A 12,055-nucleotide genomic window follows, 5' to 3' on the forward strand; every position below is an offset into this window, starting at 1 on the left:
TAGAGCAACGAAATGCGAAGGTAGAGGAGCAAGTTCAAGTCCTACAAGGGGTGGTATTGGACTTGAATTAGGACTAGAAGGTAGAGTCAAACCTTCTCTAGCAGTACATTCCAGAGGAACAATGGGCTAGAGTGGCTTGGAAAATGAAGAAGACTGGCACTCCTCATCCTAGTCAAGATTCGGTAGACCCATACCCCCCACCCAAACTGCTGAAGTGCTCGTCTCCATCCAATAGCCAAAGCTAAGAAAGAGATACGCCCAGATCAGGGAGAAGAATTCCCAAATCCTAATGGTCCAAGCAAGGCTTAGGGAGGCAGAGATCCTAACCCTCATGATCCACTCTTTGAAGACTCCTCCACTCCCACTTAAGCTATCCTAAAGTTGGCCAATATTAAATAGCTTTGGGCCCACGCCTGGGCCCACGCCTGGCCAAGTTTGAAGCCATATCCCTGAAGCACTAGCACTCATCCATGCACTTCTAGGTGTTGAGTCTATGCACAAACATGAGGTGGATAGTTTGCAAGTCCACCTTGCCAGAATCACATTTGAGTGTGACCAACTCTAGCAAAAAATCTAGTTTGGAGCAATCTACTCAGAAAATCTTGCAGCCGAGCTCACCTTTCACAATGTGCCGCAACCTCCCCTATGGACCCAAATGGATCTCTAGTTGTACTAGTACCACCTGCAGTAGAACTCACTCTCTCTATTGCAACCCCAACCACCCGATCTAACAGCATGCCACTAGCCTCCACCAAACCCCAACCCACCCCACCTCTTACTTCCTTCCATCCCTCCTTCGACTCTAGCACCCATTGCCCACATCCGCACTAGGACCAAATCTAGCAAGTCGATATGTCTGCCACTAAGGATAAAGGTGGCATCAGGCAAGTAACTCTACGGGTCCAAGCCCACCATGTGTGCCAGTGTTTAAGGGTGGCGGTAGTCAGTGATGTTAAAAGCAAGGCAGCCACAACAATGCATTAATGAGCAAACAAGTGCAGTAGTAGTTATTTATGACCATCAACATAGCACATGGGCAGAGAGAATATCATAGGTAGCAGCACGCTATATAAGGGAGAGGCCCATGTAAGCAAGGGATTCAACTATTCATTCATCTTTCTGTGCTAGTTTATGTATTTGTCATGTGCCTATTGGGTCTTTCAACCAATTCTTTGACTGGCATCCTAAGTGCTACGATAGTAGTAGAGTTGTTTCCCTTTGTATGTCCTAAGATATGAGTAATGGCAATAGTATTGCCATCTCTTTTTGTACTACCATTTGCCTCTAAGTATGTGAAATGATGTTGTTCCTCTAATGATTGTTTCTATGTATCCAGTTACTATCATTTCCATCCATGTTGAGACTATTGTATCGGTTTCATATATCAATATACACTTGGGAATTTTGTTGAAGTACTTTGTCTTTGTCTCCACTTTTTTTTTTTTAACGATGTTAGTTTTAGTACCTTGGATGCTAACTATAGAATAGCATGTCGGTGTCCACCTATGTCAACTCTGAGTGTATGACCACACTCTACTTGTGGCGATGATGGCTGGACCCAATTACAGTCTTGAATAACATCTTCATCAACATCAAGACTTATGTATCAATTATTTTGGACTCATGATTCATTACACACACTTGAATCACAAACTAATTGTGAGAATCGAGTTTAGTATCCTTAATTGGCCTTATCATTTGCTTATATTTCTATTTCAATCCATGTAAGCCTAAAGGTCTAATTACATGGCACAAGCCAAAGAAAAAAAAGAAATTAAAAAATTAAATAAGTGTGCACCTAGCACCTAGGGGTTCTCGAGCTAGGTACATCCACTAGTATGTTTTCCATCAACTCTGTGTCCCAAGCCCCCAAGACCCTCTCTCAAACTTCACCCACATATGCTCAAGGTGCACCAAAGGCAAGACATACTTAGGGATTCTTCATTCATTTTTGTACAGAACTTCTCCTCTGCACCTCTTTAGTCGAGTGCCAATAGATCGATCCATTAAAAGAAAGGTGAACAAGGTAGTTTAAGAAGGAATATTCTACATATACCAACTATCATTTGCATTTGCGAGACAATCGATCCATCATAGACCTTATCCTTCAAGCACTACTTACATTAGACTCCAAATTTGTCCATGCTACTTTGTCGATGTCTTCATGATCCTCTTCATGAATTCCTTTGTCTCTAAAATATGAAAATTTTTTCCGTCTCTCGACAGAATTTCCCTTGCTTCATTGATGATCACCAACAAGAAGGACCCTAACACTCCAAGATTTCTTGGAGTTTTAACCATCTCCCCATTTAACAAAATATGTCTTGTGCAGAAGAATAGACGACTAGCACTCCCGTTAGGAAGTGAATGCATGTGAGGTTTCTCATAATAAGTACATAACCTTTTGGGGAATCCAAAGGCATAATATTTGCTTATACCACAAGTCTCCCACCTTTGACATCCTACAATACATCCCCAATGGCCTTCAAGTTCTATCCAATAAGAAGAGGCCAACAATCAAGTGTACCACCAACAATGACACAATCCTATTCAAGTTGTGTCACCACCCAACCCCTTGACCACCACCTTCAAAGTACTAGACATATTCTTCACCTTCATCACTCATCACCAACACCAACCATTGCTCCTCTAAGAAACCACATCCCAACTGTCCCAGGCATTACACATCTATGGGGCAACATGCCACCTTTGATGATGTCAAACAAGTGGTGCAATATAAAAGTACTCAACACAACATGAAGATGAGGTGAAAAGGAGTGTTAATAGGGATGATGAATCTAAAAAATCAGATAAACCCAATGAAACTTTCTTCACAAACCTCGGTAAACTCAAGAAAAACAAGTGCCTCTTGTAACTTGTGGTAGAGCATCAGGATGCAACTTAGTGAGGAATTCAACTCAACCAAAACATGCCAATGATTAAAAAATCTTGCCTTCATATTTCAATGACCAATGAAATTTTTTTCTCTTTATAATGAAATGTCAAATCCCTAGCAAAGTACATTGTCACAGAGAACGAGGCCTCAATATTTTCTATCGTAGATTCCAAATGTTTCAAATCAATACAAACCAAAATTCAAAGGTGCAAAGAATGCACTTTTATAGAGCTAGTATCTTAAATATTGCATTTATATTTCAATGACCAAGCACTAATGGAAACTTTTTTAAATCCATAATGAAATGTGTCTTAGTCTTCTCTCTCCTTTTTTCCTCTTTTGTAGTCTTTCTCTCTCCTTCATGTCCTTTCCTTACACTAGCATTTGGGTAGTAAGTGGCTATATGGACCTCTTATTGGCACTTAAAACAAATTACTGATCCTTTCGACCTTTGACTATTTTGTCCAATTGAATTTCAAAATTTTCCATTGTTTATTCTAAAGTGGAATTTAATCCTTGATTCTTGTCCCTATAATTGGTGTTCCACGAGACAAGGGGCTATCTCGTGTAGGTAACCCTCTTGTCCTAAACAATTAAGTGGTCATATCTCAAGTGTTGTATTATTTATGTCTATATAATTATAATTTGTTTACATTACTCATGCTTGTTGTTGCTCCTAGGCTATCTTGTGCTAGCAGTTAGTATCCAAGTGACAAGACATAAGGTATAAAAAGGTGGGTGGTCTAGCACTAACCTCGAAGGTGTAACTGACAAGACATAAGGTATAAAAAGGTGGGTGACCTAGCACTAACCTTGAAGGCGTTGGGCATTCTATAGCAACATGAACATACCCATGACACTTCGCACATAGGTGGGTTGGAAGTAAAACTATTTGAGGACTGTTGCTATGAAGTAGCAACTTGAGTAGTTATTGAGTAAATCTCCTTAAGAGGATCTTGAATTGCACCCATTATCTCTTCTTTTATTTTTCCCAAGGACTTTGCAATGACATATACCACCTTTGTTTCATCCATTGTGGATTGACTTTGTGGCATCGATGGCATTTCCATTTGCATCATATAGGTAGGGATAGAAGTATATGGGTTTAGGGGTATATTTAGTATATTAGAGCCTGCAATTGTTTAGGAAAATAATACCTTGAAAAACAAATGCCTTTAAAATAACCAACCAAGTCTAAAGCACTTCAAATCGGGTAACAAGCCAACCATAAAGTGATTATTGCACTCAAAAAGATAGAATGTATAAACATATTCACTCTTTTATGCTCCTAAGAGTTTTTCTTATCCCCACATTTCTAAAGCACTTCAAATCGGGTAACAAGCCAACCATAAAGTGATTATTGCACTCAAAAAGATAGAATGTATAAACATATTCACTCTTTTATGCTCCTAAGAGTTTTTCTTATCCCCACATTTCCTAAGATAGTCCAACTAAATCACTTTTTATGTGTCTTTCCTCAATCAATCAAATATTAAAATTTTTAACCACATGACCATACCCATGACACTTCCCACACTAAATATTTGATACGGGTGGGTTGTAAGTAAAACTATTTGAGTATTGTTGTTGTGAAGTAGCAACTTGAGTAGTGTTCAAGTAAATCTCCTTAAAAGGAGCTTGAACTACACTCATTATTATCTCTTCTCTTATTTTGCCCAAGGACTTTACAATGTTATCTACCACCTTTGCTTCATCCACTATGGATTGATTTTGTGGCATTGATGGCATTCCCATGTGCATCATATGGATGGGGATGGAAGTATATGGATTTAGGGTTATATTTAGCGTATTACAGCTTGCAACTATCCTAGAAAATCATATCCCAAAAAAGAGATTTCATACTCTACACAAACACACTAAAAATAACCAACCAAGACTAAACCACTGTAAATCGAGTAACAAGCCAACCACTAAGTGATTGTTGCATTCAACAAGATAGAATGAATAAACATATTCACTATTTTACACTCCTAAGACTCTTTCCTATCCCTGCATTTCCTAGGGTTGTCTGGCAAAATCATTTTTTATCTTTGCCTACCCTCAATCCATCAAATCTTTAAGGTTTAACTATTTCACACTAATACTAATCCTTGATCAATAATTCATAGCTCGGTCTCTATATATATAAGTAACTATGTTGCTTACATGGGGAGACTATGGATTCTTCCCATCTTTCGAGGGTAGCTCCTCATACTATACTACTTACCGACTAGCAGTGGCTTCTCTAATATAGTATACATATTTAACTTTGTTGGGAATGTTGTTTCAACTGTTCAAATCATGAAGATTTGTATAGCTATCCATGTACAATTGATTTTCAAGTTGCTTTACACTCCGTATATGCAAACTGTGTCATTGATTCATTGTACTTTGATAATTAGGAATTGAATTTGTTTCCATACTACCTAATCATCCTTAGCACATTCCTTGCTAATTTTATTTCGACCATAGAAAAATAATAAATCAATCCTCACAATCTTTCTTCTAACATTTAAGTTCCTTTTAAATTCCCCCTAAATCCCTAGATTAGGGAATTCGATTGCTACAAGCCTCTTCAATCATATTAAAAATTAATTTGAAATTTTCCACGTAGCAGGACACTTTCCTAATCAATGTCAACATTGAGGCTTGACCTTATATTACTGAACTTTACACAACATTTAAGCAAGCTTCTCATTTACACAGCTATTTTGTTGATTTCTTTCAATCCTCGCAATCTCTTTCTTCTAACATGCAAGTTCCTTTTAGATTCCCCTTCATTTAATTAAGGTTTAAAAAAGTTTTTACCATCCTTCTTTCTTCACTTATATTACGTGATTAGAATTGTCACCATAGTCACAATTGGTGGAGGGGAAAGTGGAATGTAGGAGGGATTGAATAGAGGGTGAAGATTGGAGTAGAGTGTGATTGAGAGGGGAGAATAACCAAATTGCATGCAACTTCATAGAGGAAAAGCAAGTGTAGCAAGGAAGTATCCCATTAGAGCTCCGCTTCCAAGCCACTCATCTATCACAACTCCTTTCTTTTTTAACATGAAAACTAATATTACTAAGATGTTTCTTGGTTGCAAAGCTCTAGGTGGGAGTTTCTTTGCCGTGATCTAGAGGCTAGAATCCAACCCACCATGGAGCACAGCACTAAGGTAAACCAATATGCTAAGCCCTACAACACCATATCCATGGCAAGGAAGTTGTTGCCTTTTATTAGGTTCACCACCCTTTTCGCCACTGCAAACAAGAGTAAGACCCCGGTAGACACTTGCAAAGATGGCGGCACGAACTGGTAGTGCACCCATAAGCAAGTCAATTTTATCTACAACTCTAGTTAGGCGAGATTAATCATATCATTGTACGTCGGGCTTAATATGGGGGTATCAAAGACGAAAACGGACCAACTCCATCAAGCCACACCTTGACAAGCACATAACATCCCTCAAAAGGAGAATCACAAGGCTAGGTTCAAACGAGTACTGACAAAGATATATCAAAGGGGCATGCTTTTGACGTGCATCTCCCAAATGGTTAAGATAGATCTCCCTTCCCTTTCTGCCGGACCTACCCTCTTTCTGCCAGCCCCTCCCCCTCGGAAGAGCCTTGGCACTAAGAAAAAACCTCTCTTTACCTTCTTGTGACACATTGTGCCTCCGGCTTTATTGCTCACACTAAGGAGGCAGAAAGTTGGTCATATTTTGCAGTGCCGCCGCCTCCGTCTTAACCCAGCCTTAGTATCAGATGTACAGGGCGTTGCTCAATGAGGTACACGTGCTACTGACAGCGTGCTTGTTGTCAGTACCAAGCACCGACTCAAGGTTATCCCACTGGAGTCAATGGGCCAGCTGCCATCAATTCTACCATGGATTCATACAATAAACTGCAACTGGGGCACTCATGTTTATGCATACCAAAGAGTTCGTCCTCTCGGCTTCGAGTAGAACAAACTACGACCATCATCCACTCTGTCGACCACAGAAGTGTGTTCATAAATTCCATGAGAATTGTAACCTCTCGGCTTCTAATAGATTTCAAGGTGATGGGCAACCTTGCCACATCAACTTTTCATCTCGTATGGTACTCCTTAACAGAACAGACAGTAATTTCATCAAACAACATTATCCCAACATTCCTAATCGACACATACTTTGATTCAATACATTGTGCGAAGCCTACCAATATTTACTCCGTCAATGGATTTGGATCATGTACAGATAAGAAATGTTCTTGAAGTGCCACTATTTCGATGAAATAAAATTATGATTATGATTCGACGCACAGCTTGCCAGCTTCTCAAGAACTAGCTAAACCAAGCTCTGCTTAAAAATGAGCATCTTGTAGAGAGAGCTTGTTCCAGTGAGACGAGCCCTTGCACCCTAATAAATTGAGGGCCATGCTGCATTGCCATAATAAGCAGAGCCAAAAAACTACACCTAGTAGGCATGAGTCAAGACATAAGATTGATAACAATCTCACATATGGTACACGTCGCTGGCCTGGATTTACTGTGCTTGATACACAGTTGATCCATTTGTTCTGAATGTGATTGTACCTATGGGAAACACCATAACTGAACAAATTCATCCTTTTATTCTAGATTTTTAACCACCCAATGAAAATTGCAGCCTCATTAGAGAGAAAATCTCACAAATAATCAAAAAGAAACCATCCTTGATATACTTCGAGAGATACTCTAGTCACACGACATTCAGTTACTCTCTGGGGCTGGAACCAGCAGGGTCACTGAATGTCTTATCAGGACCTACTCCTATGCATGTGCCCTCATGCATGCTGCCTGCTGCCAGAGAAGATTTTCTAGCCTGTGAACTGCAGTAAAATAAAAGCCGCTGCCATTTATTGCCAGACAGGCTAGACATGAAAAGGACCACTAGAAGAATCTAGACCTGCATAAATATCCGACACTTTGGAAATGGAAAGTTGAGTGCAGCCACTTACCTTTTCCTTAGAATCCTTAAGGCTATATCACCAGCTTTCTCAGAGGCCGAAGATAGATCAAAAATTTGGTGCAGCATCTATATTCATGTCTGAACTGATGGGTAAATCAAGCTTGTCCCTATGCATCCAAGGAGCAAAGGTTCAGCATTGCCCTTCACATCAACTCTCCAAAAGGCTACACATTGTTTAGAAAAATGTTGTTGCATGAGCATTGAACATCGGCTTTCCATGTTGGCATCCATCGTACTTAGCAAGTGTCCAAAGCACCAAGTCAATATGAACTTACCATGTTGCCATCCACCCTAATGTTACCTGTCCAATGTCCAAAGCAGCTGACATTTTTCATGCTATATCCCCAATTCTTCCAAAGGTGGATATAGCTTAGCATATACCCTGAGATATACCCTTCTATTTAATAACTAGGGGGAAGCAAACTTGATTTTCATTGAGTTTACAAGGGAATTAAACTAAGTGTTTTCACCGAGAAATAAACAAATGAGCCTAGCTCTCCAAAGTACCCATACAACAAACAAGCCTTTGATCCTTAATAAGCAATTGCACTTGTGACATGTATGTACTATGGATGTCATCAGAACCAACCTCAAAGTGCCAACCAACTTTCAGACTTGCTTACCCACCCACCACAGGAAAACCAGTGCATGTGCACGTGTGGAGAGAGAGAGAGAGAGAGAGACTCTCATAAAAAGTGGGCTTCTGCCTTTAATTCTCCTTACAAGAAGTGCTATAGGAGCATGACACCATTTCAAATTCGATATCAGGTCAGGCAACTTGTGGTGACCTCATTTATGCTTACAGAATTGTCTTTACTCATCCATTCGTGACAGTTACCATCACAATGATGGTCCTGTTTGCCATACGGCCTGGCATCTTCCAACATCACCTTGACAAGCTTTCACTGCTGGAATCAGAAACTATCTTCAGCCTTCTAACCTGCTGAATAAAATCCCTGCAAAATGGCAGATTGTGGTCAGAAGCCAAATCAGAGTTGCTATATCTTTTATCTATAACTCCATATACTGAAGGAGGAGAAAACTAAAATGGCATGTTTCTTGCCTAACCTGTATGGTTCATCACCAATAGGCCTTGAATGCCCTGAACTGTCTTCACAGAAAACCCGATGCATTAACTCTGATTTCTGAACACTAAACATTAATGCCAGTCTTTCATAGAGCTCGTCATATGAACTGACAGTAGAGAGATCCAACGTTCGGCCTACATCATCACTTTCTTTGAAAACTTTGCAGTGATTAAACATGTTATCTACAAGACAAAGAGTTTTCTCCCTGTCTAAAACACTCCCTCGTTCTTTGAACCAGTCTAAGGTGCCAACCTCACTAGAGGAGCAATCCAAGGTCTCCCGCTGGCCTTTGGACTCCTTCCCGTGCCCAGGGAGGAAGTTGTGAAGCTTGTCAAAGGTTTCTGATTGAGTTGCATCAGAGGCTGTCTCATGCCCTTGGCAATCTGATGAGCTTCCACCTGACAGCTGTGATGGTTGAGACATAACTGACTGACTGGTGTCTATGGCCTTTCCAAATAGTAGAAATGGTGTACCCTTTGAGCCAGATGTTCCACCCTTTTCACAACTCAAAGAATTGGAACTTGAAGCCGGTTCATTGTTTGATGAACTGCCAACTGCCAACATCCTCTGACAGTGATTTGGCGCATTCGAAAGGCCCTGATGTGGGAAGCCCCCCATGTTCAACTCCGTTGATACCCTTGTGCCAGCCACGTGTAAAGGCTCCTGGTGCTTGTATAGACTGTCCAGTAAAATGCTGGGTTGAGGATTATTGGGCCGAAAATCACGCATCACAAGCCCATAACTCAGATCTTGCCTGGCTCCCTGCATGCCTGCAGGAACATTATCTGTGAAACCATGCCAAGGGTTAATGTGCCCCAGCACATTCGTAGAAAGAGCTGCCATTGGAAGGCCCATAATGCCCTGGCTGTCAAGCTGGAGCTCGGGGGGCTGCGAAAGCCGAACTTTCTTCTTCGGTAAAGAGAAGGGTGGAAGTTGCATTGGAGAAACTAATTCCACTTGCCAAGGACTTACTCTCACAATGCCTTGCAGTAAGTCTGGCTCGTCCCATGTCACCTGCAAAAGCAGACCTCTTCCTTGAGACTGAAATACCCACTGATCTAATGACCTAGCAGTTTGATCCAATGACCTAGCATAGAAGCAGAAGGATGACAAGATGCAAGGGAAATATTCACAAGACCATTACGGACTCCAATAAGCATGTAAGAAACCTCGCTCTGGACCAATACGTACCTGTAACATCTTCCAAGGTGAGTTAGGCCAATGGATAGCGTCAGCTTCTTGGACCTTAGAGATGGTACCCATAAACCAACTTATTCGGGAGGCGTCTTCAGTCTCCACTGCCATCTTAAAGCGCAGACCGGGAGACCAGTTCTGCTGCAAGGCAGCCCTCACTGAATGTGCTTTGACACAAAACTCAGAGATAGTGGCTCTGGGATAGTATACAACCTCGAATGGCTGCCCAGAGGCAGCCAGAGTAGCTGCCTCCACGACAGAACTTGCGGTTACTCTAGCTCGGTTCCGTGCAAAGCTGGTGGTGGAGCTGGGAGCGTCCGGAACTACCCTCGTTGAACGGTTCCCCTCTGCGCCACCCATGAGATGATGGTATTGCCCTTCAGGAGGTCTCAATTCCCACCTTGACACAGGAGGATGGGAGGAAAAATGCCAGGATGACGAGTCCCCACCACCAGTCATTCCTCTGGTGGAGCGCCTCACACCAACGCAGAGCTCACCGCTGACACTCCGCAGGAACACGATCGCATCTCCAGCTACAAGCTTCTTTTGATTCACAAAGTTGCTCCAGCCAGTTGTAAGAAGATGCCTGCGAGGAGTGCCTCTGTAGATGTGCCTGAACTTCCACACAGTGCCATGAACATCCTTGGCAAGGACGATCTGGACTGGTGGGTCTTCGGAATAGTCGAGGCGGGGGAAGATGGTCTCCGCACAGTAGCGAGGGACGGAGAACCCACCACCGTTGTTGGCATCGCTTTGAGTGAGGGTTTTGGCGAAGGAGGAGGTTTTTTCAGGGGGGGGAGGGGAGATGGGTTCGTCGTGCGAAGGGTCGGATGAGACGGCCGAAGGGTCGGGTTGGAGGCGGATGCGGGCGTAGACTTCATCAGTCTCTATGTCGGCGAGGAATTTGACGGAGAGGACGCGGCAGGGGATGGTGCAGCTGAGGTTGAGGGTGTGGGGGAACTCGGGCGGCGAGGCAGCGTGCTCTGCATGACCCTGTGGGAAGTAGATCACCTTGGTTCCCACTTCCGGAAGGCGAACCATGGCACCAGCGCAGGCATGCCACAGCTGTGAGTCGATTCCTTCCCCCCCTTCTCCGCCGCCTCCCCCTCCTCCTCTACCGTGTCCCGCCCCAGTCCTGCCACCGCCGCCGCTGCGGCCATTGTCTGCCACAGATTCAATGCTTCTCTCTCTCCTGGAGCCTGCTGCTGTCCATGTCCGCTCGTCCATTCTTGCGCTACTGCCGCTCATGGAGAACGGCCCGGGCATCCCAGGCAGCAACAACGTCCCAATTGTGTCGGTGGGAAGAGGAGCAGCGATGGCGGCGAGGAGCTCCGACAAATCGCAGGGGTGAGAGATAGAGAGAGAGAAAGAGAGAGAGAGAAAGAGAGAGACAGAAAAAGAAGCAGAAGGAGAAGGATAAGAATAAGAATACGAAGGTATGGAAGGAGAAGAAGAACCCCAGCTGGCGCGGCCTCGTGCAAAGACAGAAGACACACAGACAGACAGACAGACAGACACAAACACTCCTGCTGTGGATTTTTTGTGCAAGAGAGAGAAGAACGACACAGAGGCAGAGAGAGAGAGAGAGAGAGAGAGAGGCAAATCTGTGTTGGTCAAATCGCAAGAACAGGGCCTGAGTTTTAACTAATAATCAATTTCGTTCGGCCCTCGCCTTTTTTTCTAAATTATAAAATGAGGAGAACCCTTGCATAATGCCTGTTTACTCGTGCCCAAAGCCGCGTTGTGTGTGGCGGTTTGCTGTTTGTTTTTTGGGTGTCGATGGTCGTCTCAGGACATTCACGGAACAAAAAAGGAGGAGATGTCCGGGCAAATGTAATAAAAAGAAAGGAGAAGGGGCCCAGTCAAAAGAAGGGGAGCGGGCCGGCCGCGCGCGACATC

The 12,055-nt window shown here is 42.9% G+C and overlaps 1 protein-coding gene and 1 long non-coding RNA gene across 2 annotated transcripts; both read right to left on the reverse strand.

The window, feature by feature from the left end:
• Positions 1 to 7,111: 7,111 nt before the first annotated feature.
• On the reverse strand, positions 7,112 to 8,408 carry LOC148040815 (uncharacterized). Its single transcript, XR_015688803.1, has 2 exons — positions 7,864 to 8,408; positions 7,112 to 7,734 (listed from the first exon to the last, which is right to left on the reverse strand). It is a non-coding gene; the product is annotated as an uncharacterized LOC148040815 (long non-coding RNA).
• A 155-nt stretch (positions 8,409 to 8,563) lies between these two features.
• On the reverse strand, positions 8,564 to 11,808 carry LOC148040816 (auxin response factor 18-like). The gene is made up of 3 exons (XM_087667518.1): positions 10,154 to 11,808; positions 8,943 to 9,976; positions 8,564 to 8,830 (listed from the first exon to the last, which is right to left on the reverse strand). The coding sequence occupies exons 1-3, from the start codon at positions 11,420 to 11,422 to the stop codon at positions 8,761 to 8,763; spliced, it is 2,373 nt and encodes a 790-aa protein (XP_087523644.1). The 5' UTR covers positions 11,423 to 11,808; the 3' UTR covers positions 8,564 to 8,760.
• Between the last annotated feature and the right edge of the window lie 247 nt (positions 11,809 to 12,055).

Source organism: Lygodium microphyllum, chromosome 1 (genome assembly GCF_053477565.2).
Source record: "Lygodium microphyllum isolate KBCC chromosome 1, Lygodium_microphyllum_v1.1.10, whole genome shotgun sequence".
Taxonomy (NCBI): Eukaryota; Viridiplantae; Streptophyta; class Polypodiopsida; order Schizaeales; family Lygodiaceae; genus Lygodium; species Lygodium microphyllum.